The 27,329-nt window shown below is 54.6% G+C and overlaps 1 protein-coding gene across 1 annotated transcript; it reads left to right on the forward strand.

The window, feature by feature from the left end:
• The first annotated feature begins 3,425 nt into the window (after positions 1-3,425).
• SLC12A4 (solute carrier family 12 member 4) lies at positions 3,426-27,255 on the forward strand. The gene is made up of 24 exons (XM_045818535.1): positions 3,426-3,635; positions 8,325-8,419; positions 9,841-9,972; positions 14,819-14,965; positions 15,050-15,104; positions 17,912-18,042; positions 19,350-19,591; positions 19,739-19,953; positions 20,476-20,640; positions 20,718-20,816; positions 21,105-21,162; positions 21,524-21,698; positions 22,108-22,226; positions 23,629-23,727; positions 23,923-24,042; positions 24,253-24,357; positions 24,623-24,791; positions 25,038-25,233; positions 25,339-25,508; positions 25,599-25,730; positions 25,810-25,917; positions 26,104-26,291; positions 26,401-26,534; positions 26,702-27,255. The coding sequence occupies exons 1-24, from the start codon at positions 3,521-3,523 to the stop codon at positions 26,791-26,793; spliced, it is 3,261 nt and encodes a 1,086-aa protein (XP_045674491.1). The 5' UTR covers positions 3,426-3,520; the 3' UTR covers positions 26,794-27,255.
• Positions 27,256-27,329: the final 74 nt, after the last annotated feature.

The raw sequence follows: 27,329 nt of genomic DNA on the forward strand, positions 1-27,329 counted from the left end.
GAAAGGTAAATTTGGCCCCTATTTAGGCCAACATGGTTGGAAGCAGAAGTTCTATTGAGGTATTTTTCATAACCAATAATCAGTTTTTGTAAGTGTGCCAAGTATACCTGACAAAAATATGTGATTTTCCAATTATTGGAAATAGAACTATATACATGTCTACTAGGTGAAGCTCATTAACTGTGTTGTTAAAATCTTTCTTATCCTTGCTGGTTTTTTTCTTGACTTATTTGGGACCATGACAGTTGTGTTGACATTTTCTACTGAGACGGTATATTTAGTTCTAGAAAGTTTTTATTGAAATGAAATTAACATACCATAACAATGTAATAACGGTTATGCAACAACACAATAACAGTTAATAACATAAAATCAACCGTTTTAAAGTGAATAAGTCAGTAGCATTTACTACATTCAATACCACCACCTCCCTCTAATTCCACAACATTTTAATCACCCTAAAAGGAAGCCTCTTGCCTATTAAGCAGTTACTCCCCCTTCCCCCGGGCCCCCCTAATCATTAGTCTACTTCCTGTCTCTCTGGACTTACCTATTCTGGGTACTTCCTACAGGTGGAATCATATAGTGTTCCTTTTTGCGTCTGGTTTCTTACACTGAGTGTAATATTTTCAAGGTTCATTCATGTGGTCTTTTCTCTCCATTTTTATTTCACTCTCTTGCTGGGATTCCTATTGTGCTGGTGTTAGAATTTCTATTTCTATCCTCCATGTCTCTTTTCTATTTTCTCTTTCTTTTATTTTTCTTTCTTCTTTTGGGAGAATTCCTTAATTTGGCCTTTCCAACTTTCTAATTCATTCTCAAGTAGAGCTTTCTGCCATTAGATCACCCACTGTGTTCTTTGTTTCAAATATGATTGCAGTACTTTTTACCCCCCGTTCTATATTGCTTTGATTCTTCTCCCATCCAGAGATAGGCTCTGTGCCTTCCCACCCCTTCTTGAATCTGGGCTTCGTGACTGCTTGGCCAGTGAAGTACGCATAAGTGATATTATACCTGTTTCCCAGCCAAGGCCGAGAGAAACCCTCAGCGTCTACTCCCTGCTTCTTGGGGCACTTACCCAGGGACTGCAGCTGCTGCACCATGAGGAAGCCACACAGCCCATAGAGGAGTCTGCGTGCAGAGGGCCGGTGCTCTGCTCCGCAGCCCGCTGAGCTCTCTGACCACAGCCAGCACAACTAGCTAGCCATGTGTGTGAGTCGTCTTGGAAGTAAATCCTCTGGCCCCTGAGAAGTAGAGATAAGCTTTACTCAACTTGAAGGTGTGTGAGCAAAATAAAATTTTTGTTAATTGCTGTTTTAAGCTACTATGTTTTGGGGTAATTTCTTAGGTAGCAATGAGTCACTGGAACAATTTTATTTTTCATATCTTATATTTTCTCCTTTTTTATATTTTCTTGTTTCCAATTGCTAATATTCCCCCTTATCTTTTGTTAGGCTAATTTCGGATTGTTGATCAATGTGTTCTGATAATTTTCCCGATAGATGTTTTCTTTTGAAACATCTCTGCTCCTCAGATGTATTTTTCTTTTTGCCTGTGAGGAGTGCCCAGTCGGTGCAGGCTGCTGGATCAGTCAGTGGCTGGTGTGGGAGAAGTCGTGTCCTGGGCACAGAGTTCCCTGGAGCTAAGTTTGTCTGCTGGCCTTCACTGGCCTATCTCCCCCACACAGTGTGTGACCCCACCCCTGAGGAGAGAGGCTGTGTGTGGTGGCTGGGCAGGAGCAGTGGGGACGCTGCTGGGAACATGCGTTTAGCTGTATTATAAACCCCAGACACTCTCCTCTTGTTAAGGGTTCGTACTGCACCCTGGCATGCACCCTGGGGCCAGGGACTGAGGATACCAAAGTGAGAAGACGGAAAGGGTCCTGCTTTTGTGAAATACCCAGTCTAGTGGGCACGAAAAACATTAGCCAAAGAACCCCCACAATGCATTTCTTGCTGCAGTGGGGACTCTGAAGGGAAAGTGCCCCAGGGGAACACGATCCAGGGTGGGTAAGGTGGGGCGTGGGGTGCGTGTGGGGAAAGTCTTCTGGGGAGGAGGTGGTGCTCCAGGCTGAGAACAACTTCCCTCTGGAGGAGTTTAGTAAGCGCGAGTGGGGGCAGAGAGTCCAAAGGCATTCTGTCAGAGTGAACAGTAGGTGATTTGCAGAAACTCTGTGAGTTTGAGGAAGTGAAAGAAGCCAGAAGGGCTGAGGCTGGGAGGGAGGATGGGGAGAGGTGCAGCTGGAGAGGCTGGAGGGGTGAGATGGAGCCGGGCCTTGTGGGCCAAGAGAAGAGCTTGGGCTTTCTCTCCACCATGAGCACGGGGAGAGAGCAAGCAGTTCGTTTGGAAGGCTGCTACTGTGGGCAGCTGAAGGTAGCATGAGGGACAGGAAGTCAAGTGGGCAGGCCCAGGAGGTAGAGTGGGATGACTATGGGGTTGGGGCCAGGGTGGTGGTCAGCTCAGAGGTCCTTCTGCAAGGCCCAGGGACTCTGATTCCTGCTTCTGCCCCAGAGCTGAAGGGTGGGAAGAGGTGGCAGTCAGAGGCTGGATGGGAGGACACCACTGACTCTGATGTTCTAAAGCCCCATGAACCATAAAGGGAAGAAAAATGGAGACAGACAAGGTGGGCTCTGGGGTTTTCTGACAGAAAAGCAGCTGAAAGGGCAAGGAGGAAGATGCAGATGTTGAAGTAAAGCCGACTGCGTAAGTATCTGAAGCAGTGTGCAAAGTGAAAGAAAAAGTACGAGCAAATAAGGAAACGATTTAGGTAAAGGGACCCTCAGGAAGTGAGACAGTAAAAGACAAAATTAGGACGAAAGAATTTGCCTAAAGAATTGAATGTAGCATCCCAAAGGGGCAAAAAAAAAGACAGGAGGGGGATGGGTGTCCTTTCCACCGAGGAGGAAGCAGCCTTTGGGGAAGGAGCCAGAATCCCCGGCTGCCTCCACCCGGGAGGGACTCGGAGGAGAGGTGGGAGACAGAGAGGATGGAAATGGATAGGGGGTACAGAGGAATGGTGGAAGGCCCTGGGAAGGACAGCGACAGACCTCCGCCATCCTGGGCAGATCCTGCCAATCATTCCCTTTCCCTGAGTAACAGAAATGTCGCTGAAAGTTTACTAGGCACAAGAGCGCAGAGACAGGCCACCCCGCGCCCCACCTCACGTTGCTTCAAACAGCCCCAAGAGATGGAAGCACATTTCCTCATTTTAAAGTACCACATCTGGGGTTCAGAGAGGGCAGTTCCTCACCCAAGGCCACACAGCATTCGGGCCCTTTTCAGGGCGTGGAGCGACCAGTAACGCCCCCTCCAGAGGGGTTTCACTCCTCGGGGGCCCCCTAGGGGAGGAGCTGGCCCAGCCCCTCCTGCTCCCCGCCCCCGAGGGGCGGCCCGGGGGGCGGGCGGAGGAAGTGAGCGCAGCGGGGAGGAATGCGAGCGGGAGGGGTGCGCCTGCCCCGGGCGGCGGGGACTTTTGGGCTGGCGGCTGGGGCGGCGGGAGAGGCAAGGCCGAGAGCGTGCGATGCCTCACTTTACCGTGGTGCCGGTGGACGGGCCGCGGCGCGGCGACTATGACAACCTCGAGGGGCTCAGTTGGGTGGACTACGGGGAGCGCGCCGAGCGGGATGATTCTGACGGTGAGGGCGCGCCCGGATGGGGCCTTGGCGGGGACAGGGGAACGGGCCACACGGAGCCCCGCGCTCCCACAGAACACCTGGCCCGATCGCGCACACGTCGATGCGGGCCCAACTTTTCTTAGTTTGCGCCTCCGCTCCCAGTCCCTCGCTCCGCGAGCGCGGACACGATTTTCCTGGGCCCCGGCGCGCCCGCTGTCGGGACGCCCTCCCAGCCCAACTCCTCCCTTACTGGCCGCGGGCGGGGGCTGCAGACGTGGCCGACGAAAGAGGCTCCCGCGGGGCTGCTAGGCGCATGAATAGCGGCCCTTCCGGACTGGGAGCATAGCTGCTGCTTGGACCCCAGCCCCTTCACCTTCTGTGAACCGCTTCCAGCCTCTTCTCTCTTCGCCTCCCCATTTGTGCTTCACCGCCTCTGACCCTAAGACTCCCCTCCCTTCCCCTGTTCCTGTGCCTTCCTAAACTCTGGCGGGCTGGAGAGGAGAGCGTGCCTGCCGAGGGGGTCTGTGCGTGACCTCCTGTGCGCTGTCTCGTGTTGATCCCCTCCTAGATCTGTGGGCACAGTGGGCGTCTGAGGAGCATTCACAGGGAGTCGGGCTCGTCTAGGTGCTTTATGTGAATTGACTCGCTTAATCAAACCAACTCCCCCCATGGGATAGGCCCTGTTACACTTAGGAATGGGTGACTGAGACAGGGAGCAGTCATACTGTTTGCACCAGGGGATTCAAACCCAGGGCTAGAGACTCCCGCACCCTAACTCTTAGCCTAGGTATTAGAACCAGGCCTGAAGGGGAGCCCCCAGGTGGCTGTCCTTGCACGGCCCACTCTTGCAGTGTGTGTCCGCATGAATAGTGTCATATGCATGTGTAACTGCACTTGTGCAAGTGGTGGAGCCTTTATCACAGGGTGGAGGTGGCCCCAGGGTAGCACATTTTCATGGCCACTTTCCTGCAGGGGTGTCACTGATGAGAATGGTGATATGACTGATGACAGGTGCCTGTGTCTGTGACTGACCATGATGGAGATATGCAGAGAACACATGTGTGGTGGCATGTGTCAGGTGATGCAATCTTGACCTAGCTCCGTGTTGTCTGCGGTGGTGACTGAGGTGATCCATACCCAATGTGGGTGATGGCTATATGCGAGTCACCCAATCGCCATGTGGGAAGATGGCACAGATTACTAGCATGGGCTGCGGGACCTCATGGGACGTTACAGGCTGGACAGCTGTATCCATGCGCACATCCCAGCCCCCCACTCCTAGCCCTGTTCCAGTGGTCAGAGCAGGTGCCAGCATCCCTGCTCCCCTAGCTCTCCCAAAGGCTGGGCTGAACTGCATCCCTAGGATCAGCCTGGACCAGTGGGCAGGCAAAGCTGAGCCTAGCCTCTGGCCCCGCCTTGGCCTCTCACAGGGTGACAGGAGGGACCTGGAGCCACATTGGCTGAGTCCTGCCAGGTCCGTCCTGGCTGGGCCAGCTCCTCCCACACACCCCTCCTCCTCTTACTCCTTTTCAGTCAGACCTTGACTGTGTCTGCGGTATGGGGGACACCCTGCGCCCTGGTAAGTGATGATGATTCCTCTTGGCAGGGACTGCAAAGGGTTGGGAGCTCACAAACAGTGAGCCTTAGGTCCATCTCATGGGGTATCCCCAGCCTGGCACTTCGGTCTCTCAAGGCCCACACCTCTGCCCAAGCGGCGTAGAGGTTCTAGTACCCCTGGCAGATGCCTGTAAGCACAGGAATCCAGAGTGTCATCTGGATCCCCATCTGCAGCTGGTGTATTCACAGCTGTGGCCAGGAACACACATATATGGGTCCTTCACAGGCAGCCCCCAGGCCCAGGCCATATTCTGGTTCACCAGGGATTTCAGGTGGTATCTGAACAGCTTCAGCCTGGCAGGCATGCCCAGACCTGCCCTGGAATTTTTAGAATAGCTGAGGGCAGTACAGGCACCCAGACATTGCTGAGAGTGCGCCCCCACTACGCCCACACACACATATTCCCACAGTCCCCATGGGAGCTGCCCTTAAATGAGGCTTTAGGGAACTCCAAGAAATGCCTCCTGGGTGCCTGGCACCAGACCGTCCCTCTTCTGATCGATCCGGGCAATTAGAAGAGTGGGTGTCACTATCTTTACTTCATAGAAGAGGAGGCTGAGTCAGCACGGAGAGGGTAAGCAAGTCTCCCAGGCTCACAGAAAGGAAGGTCAGAAATCCAAGTCAGAGTGCCAGCCATCTGAGCACCAAGAGCCCTGGGTATGTGCACCCTGGGTGCATCCTGGGATGGATTGAGGCCTAGAATAGGATTAGCGAACCTGTAGTTCAGCTTCTACCTGGCTCTAGTGGATTCCGGGACCTAAGTTTGGCCCTTCTACTGGGTGACCTTGCCTCTGAATGTCTCGGAGCCTCACTTTCCTTGCTACTAAAAAGGAGTAAATGGTATCTCCTGGAGCGTTGCTGTGAGGACTACAGGCAACGCTTGGAAGGGCCTTCAGGTGCCGTGGAGTCTTGGCTGCAGGGACAAGGGGTCTGCTGGGTCTTAGAGGACCACCCATGCCAGCTTTGGGGAACTGCTTCCTGCCTGGCTCTGAGTCTTCAGGATACTAGTTCAGCCTCCTCAGAGAAACAAAGCAACAATGGCCAGGCAGACTGCAGTTCGTGAGGTTAGAGTAATTTATATTTCCAGCCAACTTCACAAAAGGACCAGAAGAGATACACAATGCCTCTGCTGGCAGGCTTCACCCCTTAGTGTCTCCCCAAAGGACTTAGCTTCAGAAAGATCAAAGTCATGCAGAGGAATGCGGCAAGGGCTTGGTGACTGCATCTAAGGAATAAATTTAGCTTGGAGATTCCTGGCAGCCAAGGCAAAGGGAACAAAATGAGCTCCATAGCTGCCACTTGCTGAAAAAATGAAGCATCTGACTTATTTAGGGGATATATATATATATATATATTCCCCCCACAAAAATCCAAGAGCACTTTTCAGACACTCTTCGCTGAGGGGCCATCAGTGTAACAGGCAGAGTTACTGGGTTTTCAGACTTTTCTTGTGGCTCCTTATCCTGGTCCTGAACAAGCATCAAGGGCACAGCAAGTGTCAGAGGGTGTCCAAGGAGCTTATGTGACCCCACATGGCTTTAACATGGCTTGGTGGGCTGGCTTGACCTCTTGCTGCCTTTGTCAAGTGTGCCATTGGTACTGGCCTTCACACAGCCTCGTAGCTCATGGGACTGAGCTGCTTGGCTCACTCAGACACAGAGTTTAGGCTCCTAGAGGAAGTGATGTATCGTTTTCACGTGCTATTCGAAGGAAGAGGGACTTTGCCCCAGAAATTGTCATCAGCTTTACCTGTCAATCTCCTTGGGTAATAAAGAATCCACAGTGCAGCACCTGCTGAGTAATTGTTGGCTTACAGAAGGCAAGTCATGTCTCATACTGATGGCAAGAGGATGTATCAGATGGCGGAGGATGCCTCATTCAGCATTCTTAGCTGCAAACAGGAGACGTGAAATTATAGACTAACCAGAAAAGGCTGGCAGGTAGCCCTCACAAAACCAGAGGGCCAGTGCATGGCCCGAATACCCTACTAGTCTGGGTCCATTATGACACTTCTGTCGACACCAGGCCTGCACTGCTGCCAAAGTCACTGCAACACCAACCTGGCGGCTTTAAACCAAGATGTCAGCTTCCCATTTGCTCTGAGGCCTCCAGCCACTGCCACAGCTACCAGACTGTCTAGAGGGAGAAAAAGCAAAACCCAACCCCTCAGACTAGAAAAAGGCTACTTGGTGCCTTCCACCTGCTTGACGGGAAGTTGGGAATGTCATCTACTGAGCCTCACAAGGGACAGCTTGGAAAAGAGGAAAGAATGCAAACGCCGGGTAGCCCAGAGAAATCAGCCAAGCTTAAGAGTTGAGGCAGGTGTATTAAAAAAAAAAAAAGATGCGTTTGGTTCTTTTCTACAAGGTTTCTTTGCAGCTGGGGTAGTCTCACCAGCCTAGGGGACACATCGGCCACACACCTAGTCTGAGCAAGCGTCCGGGAACTGGAGGCAGGGAGGCCAACAAGCAACTCCTGCCAGCAGTCCCTGCGCAGTCCTAACACCAACCACCCGGGCTTTCGAACAGGACCCCAGACGGCGTCTTGGGCCCACTTCCGCTCTCTGGAGAGCTTGTTTGCCCCTCCTCCCAGCATGCCCCTGGCTGCCCCCCAGGAGGCCCCGCCCAGTGCACGGTGGGGCAACTAGCATGGCGGCTGACGGTGCCCTATGTGGCTTCATCTACCTGGAAGGCTGCACCTGGGTGGACCCTGAAGGCACCAAAGTCTTGACCCCTGTCTCACTGGGTATTCCAGCTGGGCTGGGAAAATGGGATTTGGGGGTCTGAGGGCGGGCCACGCCCTCCGAGCTGGCTCCGCCCCTTGGTGTTAAGCACGTGCTTGGGCAGGCTGGGGGCCTTCCCCCAGTTTCCTGCGCCTTAGGAAATGATGCGCTGCGTTTTGGTAACTGGCCACTCAGACAACACTGGCTCTTCTCGGAGGCTGGTGGATTTGATGGAGAAACTGCTAACGCTGGCCCCCAAAGTGCTCCATAGAGGTGACGTGTTGTGGGCCGGCCTGCTAGGGAGCCAGCAGTGCACGCTGAGGACTCGGGAGGTAGTCCCTGACTGGGGTTCTGTCCTTCTCTCTCCACAGGACACGGCAGCCACAGAGAGAGCAGCCCTTTCCTCTGCCCCTTGGAGGCTTCCAGAGGAAGTGAATACTACGACAGGAACCTGGCACTGTTTGAGGTAGTTGGAGAGATGGGCGGGCATGGGCCTGCAGGGACCCAAGCCATCGCGAAGAAGGCAGGCTGGACAGTTGTGCCTCTTTATGTCTTGGCTCCTCCTCCAGTCTCCCCTCGTCTGTCTCACCTTGGCGACCAGGCTGTGGTTCCCTTGGTCATTTGAACTGACAATGCTTTCCTAGAGGAGTGACCACTCACGACCCCACCCAATCACCACCTCCCGAGGTATTCACCTTTGATTTCCCTGCAGCGCTTCAGCAGGGCTACCGCCTCAGGATTTCCCTTCTCCCCTTCGCTCTGGGACTCTCGTGGTCCTAGACCTCTCTCCCCTGTCAACTCTTCCTTGTCCTTCCTGGTTGGTGCTCCCAACCCTGTCCCTCTCAAGTTCACTCAGACCAGGCCCTTCTCACCGGATCTGCCCCCTTTCTGGAAACATTCCTAGTTTTGTGCTTCTGAACGTGAATTTTATCCTTTTCAGACCCAAACTCAGAAGCTGGATCTAGATTCAGAGCATTGGTTTAGGCCCCTAAACTCAGACCCATGCATTCAGCTGCCCCCGTGGAAGTCTCGTGAGCTCCTCAGTGTCCTCATGCCCCCCAAAGACCTGCATCTTCACTCTTTACTCCAAACCACTTCCCACTTGTGTGGGGGGTTAGGGGAGAGCTGGCAGATGGGCACAGACTATATGTGGGTGTAGATACATGGAGACATGGCACTGGAGAAGTCATAGACCCCCCTGGGGGGTAGGGGGGTGGGGAGTCTGAGCTCTGGGAAGCCTCCTGACTTGGAAGAGCAGCAAGTTTCTGCAACAAAGACCTTGACCTGGCTCCACCTGAGGATAAGCTAGGGGGCCAGGCTCCCACCTTGGGGATTGAAGTGGGCTACTCTCAGGGCCTGGGACTGGGGGTGGGGGCCATCTAGAAGGATCAGGGTTTGAGCAAATAAGAGAGACTTTCCTTGCCCCAGACATCCTCTCTGACTTCCTTGGTTTCCTGAGGTAACTAGGGGTAGCTTTTTTGTGGGAGGGTTGAGGACAGATGTGGGTCCCAGTGGCCCACTCATAGCTAGGAGGTGGTCAGGCAGAACAGGCAGGATGAAACGTGTCATTCTCCTGTCTGCCAGCCATGTCCTGTCCTGGGCTCTCTCCTGAGGCAGGTAGATTTCACAGATGGGTTGGTAGTGTTTGTAACTAAGGTGGGGCAGAGAGAAGCAGCTGCTAGGCTGAGCCTTTCAGTGCCAAATGCTGGGGTGTGGTGCCCACACTACCCAATTGACTGGTGTAGGTTTCCCCAGGCAAAAGCTGTGATGAGTCCCAGGCCTGCCTCGGGGCTTGGCAAGGGGCCAGAGGCCAGGCTGCTGGCTACACACAGGTAGCCTGACGCCAGCTGGGCCCATTGCCAGACCGCCCTGTGGCTCTGTTTACAGGAAGAGCTGGACATCCGCCCAAAGGTATCATCTCTTCTGGGCAAGCTCGTCAGCTACACCAACCTCACCCAGGGCGCCAAAGAGCATGAGGAGGCTGAAAGTGGGGAGGGTACCCGCCGGAGGACGTCCAAGGTGAGCATGCCAAGGGCAGCAGAGGGGGCACTCCTGGGAAGACAGGCTCAACATCACAGAATTGGCAAGTTTCCCACATGGTTGTGAGCGTTTCAAGGGAAGTGGGTGCTAGATGTGGTGTGCATGGAGGATGGACACTGAGCCCCTTGGACTTAAGGGGACAGAGGGCTGGCTGGAGGGGGCAGACAGCCAAGGAGGCCCTTGGAACTGACAGTGAGAGGGACAGCTGCCTTTACTCAGCCCCCTCTGCGAGAAGCATAATCCTGGGTTCCTGCAAGTCATCACAACAAAGCTGTGAGGCAGGTGCTTTTATTATCCCCATTTTACAGACGAAGAAACTAAGTGTCAGGGGTGTTGAATAGCTTGCCTAAGATGACCGAGCCACCCAAGATCAGTGTGTAACCCGGGTGGACACATTTGTGGCTTTATTGTGAGATGTGCAACTATGTAGGGAATCACTAGCATCCCATCAGGGTGGATAAGGGTGCCACCTTTGGAACCAGGAGCATGGTTGTCCCTTGGGGCTGTGTGACCTAAAGTCAGTAACCAAATGCTTCTGCACCTTCCTATGTTAGCTTCATTGGCAGACTGCTCCCAGGTTCCTTGAGCACCTGGTGGGGGTGGGAAGGATAGGAGCATAAAGAGAGGGAGAGAAGCATCAGTGTGTGGTTGCCTCTCGTATGCGCCCCAGCCCAGGCATGTGCCCTGACTGGGAGTCAAACCAGCGACCCTTTGGTTCACAGTCTGGTGCTCAATCCACTGAGCCACACCAGCCGGTGTATGACTTTGCTGATCTTAACTCTCTTGTGTGAAGGGACTCAGTCCAACCGAGGGCTGGGCAAGGAGCCCTCCTTCTCTACCTACTGACTCCCTGAGATCTGGGAAGCAGATGTGATCGGAAGGGGTGTGGGTCCAGCACTAGCTATAGTATTCTTGCTGGAGGTCAGCAAAAGCAGAAAGAGCACTTGGTTGGGATAAGCCAGGCCCCCAGCCTTAGACCTGCTTGTGAGTTTTGGGCCTTGCTGGGCTGGACCAAGGAGAGAGGGTAGAGCAGGCTGATGTGCACCCCTCACCTTGCTTCTCTGAGAGACAAATCAACCCACACTTCAGAGAGGGCAGCTGAGATCTTGAGGTCACACAGATCTGACCTCCACCATATCTTGCTGGTGGGGATTTTGCTGGCATTTTCTGTACTGCAGATAGCAGAGAACCCTGGCTATCTGTGGCTATTCAACCCTGCAGTGAGGTCTCAGCCTCTAGATTGTTGCCTAATGTGGGTAGTAGGATCCTTGGGTAAGTGCCTCTTCCTTGGTCCCTTAAGGCCAAGTCCTGGGAACTGTGGCTGGGAGTAACAAGGTCCCTGAGAAAGGCTGCAGTACAGGTGGCTCTCCCTCACTGGGAACACACCAGCGCCTTTCCCTTCCTTTCTTGTAGGCACATTGTTACCTTTCTCTCCCCTAAGCTCCAAGGGCCCTTGTTTTCTGAGCGCATTTCTTCTACCTCTGTGGCTTTCTAAATAAACTTATTTTTAAAAGACTTTATTTACTTTTTAGAGGGAGGGGAAGGGAGAGAAATATCAGTGTGTGAGAGATACATTGATTGGTTGCCTCTTGCACTCCCCCAAGTGGGGAACCTGGCCGCAACCCAGGCCTGTGCCCTGACTGGGAATTGAACTGGTGACCTTTTTGGTTCACAGGCTGGCGCTCAATTCATGGAGCCACATCAGGCAGGGCAAACTCTTTTTTATTACAAAAAAAGAAAAAGAAAAGAAAAGCTAGTGCACAACCCAACAAGCGTTGGAAGGAAGTTTGGGCTGGTAAAGGGGTGTGGTCCCTTTGCCTTCTGAGGAGCCTGTGAGGATGCTGGGGTCCACCCTTAGCTTACCTGCCCAGCTCACCTTAGAGTAAGGATGGGAGAAGGTGCCTGAGTGTCCCAGTTTCAGTGATTTTTCCATCAAGGAAAGAGAAGCCTGGTCAAGTCTACAGTGAGTCAGTAGGAAGCTAGGGGGAGGGGGCCGCTACGCTGTGGTCCTTACCCAGGGTGGGTCTGAGCTGGGCCACAGAAAAGTAAGGCTTAAAGCAGGAAGGGCAGGTCTCCAATCAGACCATGCCAAGACCCTACGCAACCTCTCCACAGCAGCCACTGCAACTGCACTTGGCTCTGGCCTTGTGACCTTCTGAGGCTGCCAGAGGTTATTTGGAGATGCAGAAAGCATTTCCGGCCCTGCCCTTTCCCACACTGCCTTTTTTCCAGAGTGACTCAGCCTAGAATTGAAGTGGGGCTGGGAGCTGCCCCTATACAGTAGGTGGTCCAAGGTCTCTGAAAAGGGGTCAGAGAGCCCAGATGAGGTATGTCTGTCACCTACACTGTGCAGGACACTTTGAGGAACCATTCATTCTTACTCAGGACTTTGTGAGGTCCTTCTGGCTGCGCACAGATCCTGCCCCAGGCCTGGACCCTTCAGAGGAGTTCCTGTGGCCACATAGTTCTGTCCCCCACCCCAGTTCCAGGACCACAGACTTGTCTAGGGCTCTGCTGGAAACTCTTAAGCTTCACTACCCCAGGCTGCACTCATGGGGACTCAGTTCTTCAAGGAGGCACCTTCACCCGCCCTGCCTCTGTGCCTTAGCCTCTGCCCTGGCCTTCTGGCTGGCCGCTATTCTGCCCTTAGATAGCTGAGAAATCCTGCTTGCATATGCCCGTTGGACCTTCTTCACCTGCACCTTCCACTTTTTCTAATTGAATTTATTGGGATGATGTTGGTTCATAAAACCATACAGGTTTCAAGTGTACAGCTCAACAAAACATCATCTGTACGCTGCACCCTGGTCTTATTGCCCCAAGCAGCCTCTTTCCATCCCCGTTCTCCTCCCTTTGCCCACCTCCACCTACCCCCAGCCCCCTTTCCCTCTGGCTATCATCACACTGTTGCCTATGTTTTATGTACGAGGCCTGTCCAGAAGGTATCCAGCCATGTAATATGAAAAAGAGAGATGTTTACTGAAGAAGATACAAGCAACATTGTACATAGGACAATGATGCCTCAGTCCCATTCAAAGTAGGCACCTTGGGACCTCACGCAGTTCTCCCAGTCACCATTAGCTGCCCCATGTATTTTCCTGAATCTCATCAACAGTCTGAAATCTCTTCCCTTTCAAAGGTGATTTTAGTTTTGGGAAGAGCCAGAAGTCACAGAGCATGAAATCTGGGCTGTAGCTGAGTCACCTGGTCGTTTCATGTTTCACCAAAAAACTGCACAAAACGTGATGCATGAGTGGACACGTCTTGATGAAGCTGCCAGTCACCAGTTGCCCATAGCTGTGGCCTTCTGAATCATCCGAATAGTTTCTTCAGAGAAATGTTCAAGCTGAAAGCAAAATTTGATGCAGATTTGTTGCTCTACTCACTCAGTCATTTCAAATGTGACATCCACACAATATGCATGCTCACTCAACGGCATCTACCTCCCCCACTGACTAGCATAGTGCAGTTGTCATTGTTCACACGTTCCAGTCCACCTCCTTGGCTGCCAGGTTACATCGATGTCATGCAAACCAGTCTCATATTAATAATGGCTGGACTTTTTCCAGACAGACCTCCTGTGTGTGTGTGTGTGTGTGTGTGTGTGTGTGTGTGTGTGTGTGTGTTTTCCCTTGATCTTCTCTTCAACCTTGAGTCTCTACTCTATGTAGGATTTTCCTGACACATTGTCCTAGGGGCCTTCCAAGGCACCACTCACTGGGCTTAGGAGCACCTTTTGGGTACCTGCAGGGCCCGCTGGTGATACAGCAGTGAACAAGCCAAGTCTACCCCAGTATGGTCATGAGACATTCGAGTGAACGGTAACCATGACCTGTAAGTGACCGCTGTGATGGAAGGGTATACCAAATGATGAGGGGCTGGAAGAGGAAGTGCCAACTCTACCTAAGGCAACCCAGAGTAACTTGCTGGAAGGGGCAACATAGTTAAGCCTCCGGAAAGTTTATCTAAAGAGGATCGTGCCAGGCAGTGAGGCAGGACCAACCCTTCCAGGGAGAGTCCTGAGCATGCGGTGGTTCAGAGGCTCTGACGGACCTGTGTCATCGGGGACTGAAACTGACAACGAAGGGATGGGGCACACTGGGTGGCCCGAACCAAGGAGTCTGACCCACGCCGTGGATTACAGGATAGGCAGTACAGAGTGTTTTGGGAGGGGCGATGACACTGGACTCAGTTTTCAGAGCCCTGCTATGGCAGCAGAGAAGGCGGCAGTGTGGAGAGGCTGACAGGCCCAGCAGGGCGCCATCCAGTTGCCCTAAGTGTAGTGCCTCAGGTTCGAGGGACTAAGGCAGAGGCAAGGCAGGCTGGTCTAAGAGCAGCTTGAGAGGCACGCTGGATAGAACTTAGTGTCCGCCTGGACTGGACGGGGGTGGTTGGACCGAGGGAAGGCCAAGGACAAACTCTTAGATTCTGGCTTGGGTGGCGTGGGGCCTGCTGGGTGAGAAGGTGGAGGTCTGAGACAAACCTCTTTCCAGAATTTTAAAAGAAAAGAAGAAGGAAAGGTGGCAGTACCTTGAAGAGGAGGTGAGGCTCCAAAGCCCACACATGGCATTTTGAAATGAATTAGGTTTTATACCCTCCCAGTCCCAAACTATCTCCATACATAAAAAAGTCAACATAGACATCCTAGCTGTCACCCTGCCCCTGTGCTCCCCAGGACTCCACCCAGGATTCACCTCTCCAGCTTGTTCTCCACAGAACCCCTTGGGGACTGCTGAGCGGCTAAGTGACCAGGTGCTGGGGCCTTCCAGGGTACACCTGGGCCCCTCTGACGCTCTCTGTCTCCCCCGCCCTTCCTGCTGCACAGGCACCCAGCATGGGCACCCTCATGGGGGTGTACCTGCCCTGCCTGCAGAATATCTTCGGGGTGATCCTCTTCCTGCGGCTGACGTGGATGGTGGGCACGGCTGGCGTGCTGCAGGCCCTCCTCATTGTGCTGATCTGCTGCTGCTGTGTGAGTATCCTGGCTGGGGCAGGGCCACTGCCACCTGCTGAGACTTGCCTGCTGAACTGCTCATGTAGTCCCTCCTTCCCACAGACCTTGCTGACAGCCATCTCCATGAGCGCCATCGCCACCAATGGAGTGGTTCCAGGTGGGTGAGCACTGCCCTGGGCCTGTTGGGGGCGGTGGGTCCAGAATCCACACTGACATACCCAGAACCCTCATTGCTCCTGCCGTCAAAGCAGTTCTTCGATGGGGCCTCAGTTCCTGAATCCGTGACAGTTGCGTCACGTAGGAACATCCTTGCTCAACAGAATTTGAGATATCTGTTGTGTTTGGGGGTTTTTTTGTTTGTTTTTAAATGTGGGCTGGGGAGTGTTAGGATGATCTGGCTGCAACTCTGTCACCCCATTAATTGCCAGGGTTGATTCAGCTGATCTGGCTGGCTAGGTAGGGGTCCCCTTCCTCCCTCACCCAAAAAATAAAATATTAAAAATAAAAAGGGGACTGAGGCTGTCTGAAAAGGTGACAGGGGTGCACCTGGTGGCCCCTGCCAAGGAGTCTGGTCCACGCTATGGATTATAGCACCGTGCAGAGGGTTTCAGCAGGGATGATGACACTGGGTTTGGTTTTCTTTTCTTTTCTTTTTTCTTTTAAGGTTTTATCTAGAGAGGAAGGGAGGGAGGAGGAGAGGGAGAGAAACATTAATGTGAAAGAGGAGCACCGATCAGTTGCCTCCCATATGCTCCCCATTGAGGTACTGAATCCACAACCCAGACATGTGCCCTAACCGGGAATCGAACCAGTGAACTTACACCCCAAGGGACAATGCCCAACCAACTGAACCATACCATCCAGGGCTAGACTTGGTTTTCAGAGACCCTGTTTATTAATTTACTCAACAATGTATTTATATCAGTATGGACTCCCAGATATTTATTTTCTTTGAATCATAATCTAGTAATTATTTATTTTATTGCTCAAACTGTTCCACTTCGCCTGTTTAGCTATTCAGTTTAGCTCCTGTGTCTGTGTCTGGATCCTTTTTATTTTATTTTTTTAAGATTTTATTTATTTAGCCCTGGCTGGTGTGGCGTAGTGGATTGAATGCCAGCCTGGGAACCAAAGAGTCACTGGTTCGATTCCCAGTCTAGGGCACATGCCTGGGTTGCAGGCCAGGTCCCCAGTAGGGGGCACGTGAGAGGCAACCACACATTGATGTTTCTCTCCCTCCCTTCCTCCCTCTCTAAAAATAAGTAAATAATTTTTTATTTATTTATCATGGAGCGGGGGAAAGAAAGAGAGAAAGAAAGGGAGAGAAACTTCTATCAGTTGCCTCTCCCACATTCCCCATCCAGGGACCAAACTCACAACTTACACATTTGCCCTGACCGGGAATCAAACCAGTAACCTTTTGCTTTGTGGGATGCCACACCAGCTGAGCCATATCAGTCAGAGTTGAATCCTTTTTTGAATTGATTTTATTTATTTTTAGAGAGAGGAGAAGGGAGGGAGAAACATAGGGAGAGAAACATCAGTGTGTGGTTGCCTCTTGCATGCCCCCCACTGGGGACCTGGCCTGCAACCAGGCATGTGCCCTGACTGGGAATGGAATCATTGACCCTTTGGTTCATAGGCCGGCACTCAATCTTCTGAGCCACACCAACCAGGGCTGGATCCCTTTTTTAAATAAGAGTTTTATTAATATTAGTATAAAAATAGTAGTGGAGAAAGGCAATATATGTTTACCCCTAAGAGGGCTTGAAAATGCACAGAACTATAGAAAGGAAAATTGGATTTACTCATAATACCACTATTCTGAACTCGTTACTATGAGCCTTTTGGTACATGGTCTTATGATCTTATAAAGTATTGATGTGTTATTTTCCCAAACTCTGTGTATATTTCCAAAATGTTGGGAAAAGTTTATTTTTTTTAGTGGGATTGATACTGTATTATCTAATTGTGATTATTTTTCTACTCTTGGAGTCTACGTTTTCACTGTTACATTATTGTCATGAACAGCCTTGCACACGAATCTCTGTTTACACCCCTGGCAGTTCCCTTAGGAGAGGGTCCTGGAGGTGGATTGCAGCATGAAAGGGATTAATGGTTTTTTTAAATATGTATTTATTTTTTAGACAGAGGGGAAGTGAGGGAGAAAGAGAGGGAGAGAAACATCAATATCTGGCTGCCTCTCACGCTCCCTCTCTTGGGAACCTGGCCCACAACCCAGGCATGTGCCCTGACCCGGAATCGAACCAGCGACCCTTTGGTTCTCAGGCTGGCACTCAATCCACTGAGCCACAGTGGCCAGGGCAGGGATTAACCATTTTAAAGTTTCTTGATCCCTGTTCCCAGATTTTTCACAGAGATGTTTTATTGGGCGCAAATCCAACTAGCAGCATGCCTCTGCACCCTCACCGGCCCATTGTTGTCTCGGTCGATCTTGCCAGGGGTACTGGGCTCTGCTGGCAGCACAGACTCAGGGCAGGAGGGTCAGCCATGGGAACTCGCCCAGTGGCAGGCCCTGTACTGGGCCCTAGGGACAAAAAAAGTTGACAAAACACAGTTCCGGCCCCGGTCTGGAAGGATCAGATTAACAGACACAGTCCTCGGGAGTGGTGAGGTGTGGTGAGAGAGGACATGCCCAGCCAGTGGAGGCTGTGGGACTGGCCTAAGTGTAGGGACTTGGGGGATGGTGGGCCATTTAGGCACTGCTGCAGGCCTAGAACTGCCTAGCAAAGTCATTTCATTGGCCTGCACTGGGCGTTGGAGCCAGCTCCAGCCTGGCTGCTTACTAGCTATGCGGCATTAAGCAAATCTTTCCATCCTTCTGTTCATCTGTAAATGGGAAAATTCATCCCTGTCCCTCTGGGTGGTTGTGAGAGGCTGTCAGGGAGAAGACCCCCTTGAAGAAGAACCAGCCTTGACCTGTGTACACTTTCTCTGTTGTAGCTGGGGGCTCCTATTTCATGATCTCCCGCTCTCTGGGGCCAGAATTTGGAGGTGCAGTGGGCCTGTGCTTCTACTTGGGAACAACATTTGCAGCGGCCATGTACATCCTGGGGGCCATTGAGATCTTGCTGGTGAGTCACGCAAGGCCCTGGCCCACTCCGGTCTTGTCCGGGCAGTCCCTTTCCCACAGGCCCAGGCTGTCCATGCTCCCTCACCTCCAACCAGGGCCTGGGGCGTGTACTGTGGGAGGCCTCCTTGAGGGAGAAAGGTCTCTGCTCCAGCCAGTCTTCCCTTCCACCCCTTTCCAGTTTGGACCACGCAGCTAAGGGGCCTAGTGTGGCTGCCTTCACCTTGGCCTTGGATGTTCCATTCACTCAGGCCCCAGTTCAGCCATGGCTGAACTAATGCAAACTATTGCATTTAACTCAGTGACAGGTCTTGGTGGTGATGCAGAGCCCACCTCCCAGGCATCTGTGGACTCCAGCCAGGTCTGTCTCCCCCAGACTTCCATGCCAAGCCCTTCAGATCCACCTTATCCTTGTCCCTAAATAAGGGTAAGCAGCCACAGGACCCTGTCTGGAGGTCACTGTCCCCTCTGTGAGCCCAGTGCGTGTTCTGACGCAGCTTCCCACTCCCCACTGAACTGCCCCAGCTGGTGGGAGAAGACGTGGGGGGACCCTGGGGATCACAGGGTAACAAGTGCCCTCCCCACCCCCCCTCCCGGGGATCCAGACAACAGGAGCCTGTTAGAGGAACTGCTTGGCTCCTCCCATCTCCAGGTGCTCGCCTGCAGTGTGGACCCTACGGGGAGCCGGGAGGTTGTATTTGGTTTCTGTTTCCCACATTCCTGCATTTATTATTTGGGTTTCTTCTGTAAAGAAAATTCATCCTTTTCGCCGTTTACTTATTTATTCAACCACGTGTTTATATCAGTATGGACTCCTGGATATTTATTTTATTCTTGGCTCATGGTCCAATACTGTCATTATTTATTTTGTCGCTCAAACTGTCCCACTTTGGCTGTTTAGCTCTTCACTGTTCTAGATGACGCCTGTGTCTGGATACTTTTTAAATAACAGCTTTATTAAAATATAATTCACATACTGTACAATCCACTACCCACTTACAGTATAAAATGTAAAGGTTTTTAGTATATTCGCAGACCTGTGCACGCATCACCACAATCAACTTTAGAACATTTTCATCGCTCCAGAAAACCCATGCTAGTCACTCTCTATTCCCCGCAGCCCTAGGCAACCATTGACCTGCTCTCTGCCCATAATCAATCAGATTGACCTGTTCTGGACATTTCATATAAATGGAATCATACAGCACGTGGTCTTTTGTGGCTGGCTTTTTCTGGCTTTTTTTTTTTTTATGATGGGATTCACTCTCTAAATAGGAAAATTGAAACTTCTGTATCTGTCTCTTGTTTCAGACCTACATTGCCCCGCCAGCTGCCATTTTTTACTCGACAGGCGCTCACGACTCGTCCAGTGCCACCTTGAACAACATGCGCGTGTACGGGACCCTTTTTCTCACCTTCATGACCCTGGTGGTGTTTGTTGGCGTCAAGTATGTGAACAAATTTGCCTCGCTCTTCCTGGCCTGTGTGATCATCTCCATCCTCTCCATCTATGCGGGGGGCATCAAGTCTATTTTTGACCCTCCCGTGTTTCCGTAAGTAATCTGGGACTACATCCGGGCCGAGCTCTGACATCCTTCCCCAGTAGAAGGCCTGTGATGCCCTGAGTCCTGGAGGCTGCAGGGTGGAAACAGGTTGGGACCTCCAGCCGAGCAGGTGATGGTACTTCCCTCTCCCCGCAGAGTGTGCATGCTGGGCAACAGGACCCTGTCCCGGGACCAGTTTGACATCTGCGCCAAGACAGCCATGGTGGATAATGAGACAGTGGCCACCCGGCTGTGGAACCTCTTCTGCCACAGCTCCAACCTTACCGCTGACTCCTGTGACCCCTACTTCCTGTTCAACAATGTGACCGAGATCCCCGGCATCCCCGGTGCAGCTGCCAGCGTGCTCCAGGGTACGTCCTCACTCCTGTCCTCCTCCTCCTGACCCACGGGCCTAGCAGGAGGCAGGGAACGAGCGTGGAAGGAGAGTGAATCACAGAGCCGTCCTTGTGTGGCCAGCTCACGAATGGGGGGCAGGTCTGGCTGCCTTCCAGGCCCAGTGCTGTCCTCTCAGCCTGGCCCCTGGCAGCTAGGTTTCGGGTGAACAGAGCCTGTTTGGCCAGGGTCCCAGCCCTGCAAAAGCCCCCTGAAAGTTCTGGCAGCCTCTCTCTCCCCAGCCACCAGCCCCTGGCGCTGCCCGGGATTATTCTCCAGGAGCCATAAAGGGCTTCTGTCTAGGAGGCAGGCAGGGACAGGGCTCTGGCTTCAGCAGCCTTTGCCTGTCAGGCTTCTAGCCAGACAGCTCCTTCCCTGTGGCTGAAGCCACCCCCTCAGTCCCCAGGGCCCCTCACATCTGCAGCCTCTCGTCGGGCTGCCCCAACTGTCCCTGGGAAGTGGGTGGGGCTGCAGTGGTGATGATGCTGCTGCCCCTGCAGAGAACCTGTGGAGCACCTACCTGGAGAAGGGTGAGGTCGTGGAGAAGCACGGGCTGCCCTCCACAGACGCCCTCGGCCTGAAGGAGAACCTGCCCCTGTACGTGGTGGCTGACATTGCCACATCCTTCACCGTGCTGGTTGGCATCTTCTTCCCCTCTGTGACAGGTAAGCCCCTCTGCCTGCCCACCCAGCCCTGCCCGCTCTCCTGGGGAGCCCCTAAGGGAATCTCATTGGTTTTGGAGGCATCATGGCTGGCTCAAATCGCTCTGGTGACCTCCGCGACGCCCAGAAGTCCATCCCGGTGGGGACCATTCTGGCCATTGTTACCACCTCCCTTGTGTGTATCCTTTCCCGGGCCTGGGGCCAGCAGGGAGTGGGGCGAGAGGTGCTTGCCTTCTTTTCAGTCACCAGTTCTCCTGCCCAGACACCATACACGCATGTGTACATGTGTACCTTTCCCCTCACACTCACCACACACTCAAGTGTGTGCACAACACAAAACCCTTAGCTGTAGGTACCCCAGCTGGGTCCTGGCTAAGGCTAGTGCAAGGGGCACGTGGGTCCTGTGTGGGCGAGGAGTGGGGGCAGCAGTGGCAGTGGAGGCCCGGCTTTCCTTGACGCGGCCGCAGACTTCAGCAGTGTGGTTCTCTTTGGCGCCTGCATCGAAGGCGTGGTACTCCGGGACAAGTGAGTGAGCTGGACCCCTCCCTGTGGCAGGGGCCCAGCTTCTGCCGACTCTGACATGAGCCCCCCTTGAACACGTGGTCCCGCGTATGTCCTCAGGCTGCTGGTTGCCAGTGGTAGTGTGTGCCACTGGGTGGGTCAGGCCCCATCAGGACTTTTGGTTCTTAGAGAATGGTGACATCAGAATAGGTCTGGGACAAGGAGAAAGGACAGGGGCTGGTGGACTGGACTTCAGTGCTGAGGGGCGAGAGCTCTGCCCACCGTAGCCATCCTTCCTAACCCCTGACATCCCTGACTCTGGCGGCCCCACCCAGGGCCTGGGGGGCTCCTTGCACATAGCATGGCCTAAGCCTGGCCCCTGCAGGTACGGCGACGGCGTCAGCAGAAACCTTGTGGTGGGCACGTTGGCCTGGCCTTCGCCCTGGGTCATTGTCATCGGGTCCTTCTTCTCAACTTGTGGCGCTGGTCTACAGAGCCTCACTGGGGCACCACGCTTGTTGCAGGCCATTGCCAAGGACAACATCATCCCCTTCCTCCGGGTGAGCCTTTTTGTACTCTCCCCCAGCCTGGGTGCTCCTGGCCCCTCACACGGGCTGGAGGATAGGGGATACAGATGCATTATATTCTGCTGGGTCCCATAGTGACCCCAGAGCCACAAAGCCATCATGTGGAGTTTCTGAGAGCTACCCTGGCCTGCTGTTGGCAGAGCGACTGGGACCCAGAAACCTCGTGGCCAATCTGTGGCTTACTCAGAGCAGAGAGACCCCGAGAGGTAGGGGGCAGAGAAACTTGTGGAACCTATTGAGAAAGGCATGGATGTGGCCTGAGCCCCAGAGGAGAGACTTGGGGATGCTGGAGGCCAGGCTGTGGCTTGTGACTCGAGGTGTGGAACAGGGCTATGGGACCAGTGTCTTCCCTCTCTGACCCCACTGACCCTGGTACGTGCAGGTATTTGGCCACGGGAAGGCGAACGGTGAACCAACATGGGCACTCCTCCTGACGGCACTCATCGCTGAGCTGGGCATCCTCATCGCCTCCCTTGACATGGTGGCCCCCATTCTCTCCATGTGAGCTGGGGGCCAGGGCAGGGCAGGGGGGTGGTTTTGGGAAAGGCTCCTTGAACCCCTGAGCCCAGGGCCTCAGCCCCGTGACCCTGTCTGGTGCTGAGGGTGCAGCTGGGAGACATGCCAGGCTGTATGGGGAGGTGTGTGTCTGGCAGAGCTCAGCCTACCTCTGCATTCAGGAGAGAGCCTGACACTGATGCAGAAGACACCAACAGGCCCCACAGCCCGCCCTGGGAGACGCCCAGAGCAGGCCAGAGGCCACCCTCTGCTCCTGGACAGGGCAGCACCCGGTCCATGGCACCTTGATGAAGCCACCATTGCCCCATCTGTCTGTCCTCAAAGTTGTTTTCTTGTCAAGTTCTGGAATCAGCTGCACATTTGAGCCTGCCAGTGTCCTATAGGAGGTGGCCAGCATGTGGCAGTTTCCAGGGTCCCTGTGGTCGCTGTGTTCACTACTTCCTGCCAGTGTTGGGGCCTGCTCCATCACACTTCACATATCTCGCTCTACTGCCCATGTTCCCTCTTGCTTGTCTGGTTATGATGGGACCACCCTTCACTGGCGCACTCACCCTGAAGGCCCGACAGGCTCCTCTTCCCCTCACAGCAGCCCCCCACCCCAGCCACAGTCAGGCCACAATGAACTTTTGTCCCCCCAACACACCTCCCCGCTCCACTGCCCAGCCCTGCCTACACAGAGTGTGCACCTGAAACTGCGCTTGCCAGTCATCTTGGGAGGGGACCCCTGCCCAAGCCACAGGGTATATCTCAGCCTTTACCATGGGCTCCTCCTGGCAGCCCTGACGGGACTGACCACTCCCCCTCATGGGGGTCCCTGCCCCCTGACATGCCCTCTCTGGTATGTCCTTCTGCCTTTTTGCCTGCCGTTTCTCCAGCCAGTTGAGGGTAGGAGTTGCTGCCCCTCCCCTCAGCTCTCTACTCCTTAGCCGTCTTCCGGGAGGGTTCACACTGCCGCAGGCCTCGCCACATCCACACAACACCCCTCAAGTGTCTCCAGTTCATCGTCTTCAAAACAGCCCTTGTTACCTTCTCCCTCCCTGCTCCGCCCCACCTTCCCGACAGCCCCTAATCCAAGCAGTCGCCCGGGCCGGGGCCGAATGTTGTCCAGCCATCTCCACACAGAGCCCCGCTGGGCACCACCCTCGTTCACAGCTCCGCGCTCGCTCTTTCCGCCGCCTGCTGCCCCTCCCCACCTCCTCTTCCCGCACACAGTTGCCCGCCCTCTAAGCCCTGGCTCTGAGGACACCGCAAGGTAGTCCTGCCTGCCTCAGGCCTGGGAGTGGGTGTTGTGAGGTTGTGAAGACTGGCTCAGCCCACGCACGATAGGGATGTCCGGTACCTGGCTGCCGAGGAGGCCACTCTGTAGCAACCGACCCCTGTGACGCAGGTTCTTTCTGATGTGTTACCTGTTTGTGAACCTGGCCTGCGCTGTGCAGACGCTCTTGAGGACCCCCAACTGGCGGCCCCGGTTCAAGTACTATCACTGGTGAGCACCCGCTGGACCCCTGAGCCAAGTCCTCTGGCATAAGAGCTATTGGGGAAGCCAGGAGCCCGTTCAGGATGATGTTTGAGTCTCCTGGGCTGCAGTTGCTATTGGTGAGAAATTGGGGGGCTGGGGAGCTTGGCCTGGGGCCATACTGGTCTTTCCCTGATTCTGGCTCTTCCCCACTCTCTGGTGCAGGGCGCTGTCCTTCCTGGGCATGAGCCTCTGCCTGGCCCTGATGTTCGTCTCCTCCTGGTACTATGCCCTGGTCGCCATGCTCATTGCAGGCATGATTTACAAGTACATTGAGTACCAAGGGTGAGTGAGGGGTTGCCGCCTGGTCGGGGCAAGCAGGTAGTCTGTAGGTGGGGAGGGGAGGAGCTGAACCATCCTTTGCTGGCCACCATAGGTGCTGGGGCTGGCGGCCTGTGACTCAGGGTCTGGCCCCCCTTCATCTCCCATATACCTACCTGCACAGAATCCCCTGGGTGGGACCATGGGCTCACCAGCTTATGGTGGCCTCTGTAGGGCTGAGAAGGAGTGGGGTGATGGGATCCGAGGCCTGTCCCTGAGTGCTGCCCGCTATGCGCTGTTGCGGCTAGAAGAGGGGCCTCCTCACACCAAGAACTGGCGGTGAGTTCACGCCCAGAATGGCAAAGGCCACTCTAGGTTTTCGGGGGCATTGTGAGGGTAGGATGGTTGGGAGTTGCTGGCTTCCCCTCCCTGGTCCCCATTTCCCATCCTGGGGTTGCCAGGGGTGCCATCCCGCTTGTTGAGCCCTGGGATCTCTGCTCCCCGAACCTGTGCGAGCCTGTGAGCTGAGAAGGGAAGAAGAAAAGGGGCTCCTTGGAAACCTCTGGCCTTGGCCTCACGCTGCCTCCCCGTCTGGCCACTGTAGGCCTCAGCTGCTGGTGCTGCTGAAGCTAGACGAGGACCTTCATGTGAAGTACCCACGGCTCCTCACCTTTGCCTCCCAGCTGAAGGCGGGCAAGGGCCTGACCATCGTTGGTTCTGTCATCCAGGGAAGCTTCTTGGAGAGCTACGGCGAGGCGCAGGCTGCTGAGCAGGTACCTCCTACAGGGGACGGGGAGCTGCGCCGGTCTAGAGGTGTCCAGGCTGCAGCTGGCACAGAGGGAGGACCAATTCTGGCCAGCCAGGTGGACAGCAATGCTGCCATCTAAGAGCTTGAGCAAGGATGGGTGTTGCTGTCCCATCTACAAAACATGGTCCCTGGGTGAGCAGCTTGCTTCTTCCCTTCCCCAACCCCAGCAGAGGGGATGCTGACAGCCTTGAACCTGCTGTGTTCCCAACAGACAATCAAGAACATGATGGAGATTGAGAAAGTAAAGGGCTTCTGCCAGGTGGTGGTGGCCAACAAAGTGCGTGAGGGGCTGGCCCACCTCATCCAGTCTTGCGGCCTGGGCGGCATGAGGCATAACTCCGTGGTGCTGGGCTGGCCCTATGGCTGGCGGCAGAGTGAGGACCCACGTGCCTGGAAGACCTTTATTGGTACGTGAGGGGCCAGGGCCTGGGCTCAGCTGGGGGGGACAGGGGCTGGGACTCAAGTGAGAGCAGGGCTGCAGGCTGGCAGTCAGCAGTGTCCTTCCTCCCCAGACACTGTGCGCTGCACCACGGCTGCCCACCTGGCCCTGCTTGTGCCCAAGAACATTGCCTTCTACCCCAGCAACCATGAGCGCTACCTGGAGGGTCATATCGACGTGTGGTGGATCGTGCACGATGGTGGCATGCTCATGCTTTTACCCTTCCTGCTGCGCCAGCACAAGGTGGGCCTGGGAGGTGGGCCCGGGTGAAAGCGGCTGGGCCCTTGGAGAGGTGGGGTGTGACTGTAACACCCGCCTGCTCCGGTGCCGTAGGTTTGGAGGAAGTGCCGGATGCGCATCTTCACGGTGGCCCAGATGGACGACAACAGCATTCAGATGAAGAAGGATCTGGCTATCTTTCTGTACCACCTACGCCTGGAGGCGGAGGTGGAGGTGGTGGAGATGGTGAGCCACCCCCCCCAGTGTGGCCCCGTGGATACCCTGCCCCACAGAGCCCAGTCCTCACGGCCCACACTCTCCCCAGCACAACAGCGACATCTCTGCGTATACCTACGAGCGGACACTGATGATGGAGCAGAGGTCCCAGATGCTGCGGCAGATGAGGCTGACCAAGACAGAGCGGGAGCGAGAAGTCAGTGGCCTTGGTTCAGGGCATGGGCGGGTGGCTGGGTCAGGCCTCTGGAGACACCATCAGATGGGAGCATCAGAATGAGTTGCCCCAGCCCCACCTATGTCAGTGCCCATGCCCCTAAGGCCAGATGGCCCAGCCTGGCCCTCTGTTCCCATGGCACTGAGGCTGCCTCCTGATTTCCCTCAGGCCCAGCTGGTCAAGGACCGGCACTCAGCCCTGAGGCTGGAGAGCCTGTACTCAGATGAGGAGGATGAGTCTGCAGCTGGGGCTGACAAGATCCAGATGACATGGACACGGGATAAGTACATGGCAGCTGAGCCCTGGGACCCCAGCCACGCCCCTGACAACTTCCGAGAACTGGTGCATATTAAGCCGTGAGTACCACAAAAACAGACCAGCCACATTGGGGCCTGGGGGTGGAGGGTGAACAGGCTCTGTGGGTGGGCCAGGGGTGGGGCCCATCATCAGCTACATTACCTGCAGGGACCAATCCAATGTGCGGCGCATGCACACTGCCGTGAAGCTCAATGAAGTCATTGTCACACGCTCCCACGATGCCCGCCTGGTCCTACTGAACATGCCCGGCCCACCCAAGAACAGTGAGGGTGATGAGAACTGTATCCTTCTGTGGAGAGGCAGGCAGTGGGGAGGTGGCCAGCATGTGAGGTTAGTGTGGGCGCCCCCGGGCAGGGGGTACCAGATTACCCCAGCTTTGACTGACGGGCCAAACTTCCCTGGGTTCCCCTTGGTCCTGGTGCTGCTTCTTTGACCTGATGATCTACAGACATGGAGTTCCTGGAGGTGCTGACCGAGGGCCTCGAGCGGGTGCTGTTGGTTCGTGGCGGTGGCCGTGAAGTCATCACTATCTACTCCTGAGCCTGATACAGACTTGTGGCCGAGTGGAGGTGTTCAGGGTAGCACCCCCTCCCAGTACGCATCTGCCAGTCCTGCTTTGCCCAGCCCTGCCCTGGACCCTGCTATGGAGATTGGGCCTGGGCCTGGCAACGGAGATGGATCCAGGGTCCTGCGGGACCCTGAGAAGTTCAGGGACTTTCCCCGCTCAGCACGCCGGGAGGCCTGCCCTGGCTGGAGAAGACTGGTGGGGGCTGACATTGGGTTTGAAGGCAGCCAGCCCAGGAATGCTATTTATTGAATATTTATTGTTGGGATGTCACCATCAGAGAGGAGAAGGGTGACAAGGGAGGGGGTCCTACCCAGCCCGCCTGCAGAAGAGCTGGCTCAGGCTACTGTGGGCAGGGACCCCCACCAAGCTGAGCCTAATGGAGCCAGCCAGCTGAGGCCTGACTTTTTTCAATAAAACATTGTGTACTTCTGGGCCTCCTGCTGCCCAGGCTCTGTTTCCCCTGGCGCCAAAGGAAGAAGGCGGAACTGAACCCAGGCCCAGAGCCGGC

This window comes from Phyllostomus hastatus, unplaced genomic scaffold (genome assembly GCF_019186645.2).
Source record: "Phyllostomus hastatus isolate PE091 unplaced genomic scaffold, TTU_PhHast_1.1 phas_scaffold_345, whole genome shotgun sequence".
Taxonomy (NCBI): domain Eukaryota; kingdom Metazoa; phylum Chordata; class Mammalia; order Chiroptera; family Phyllostomidae; genus Phyllostomus; species Phyllostomus hastatus.

Excerpts from the sequence above, each read along its gene's own strand:
- SLC12A4 (XM_045818535.1), top strand. The coding sequence starts at position 3,521 with ATGCCTCACTTTACCGTGGTGCCGGTGGACGGGCCGCGGCGCGGCGAC. Across the intron at positions 19,954-20,475 it reads AGCTGCCAGCGTGCTCCAGG|AGAACCTGTGGAGCACCTAC; the intron begins GTACGTCCTCAC and ends CTGCCCCTGCAG. Across the intron at positions 23,728-23,922 it reads CGGTTCAAGTACTATCACTG|GGCGCTGTCCTTCCTGGGCA; the intron begins GTGAGCACCCGC and ends TCTCTGGTGCAG.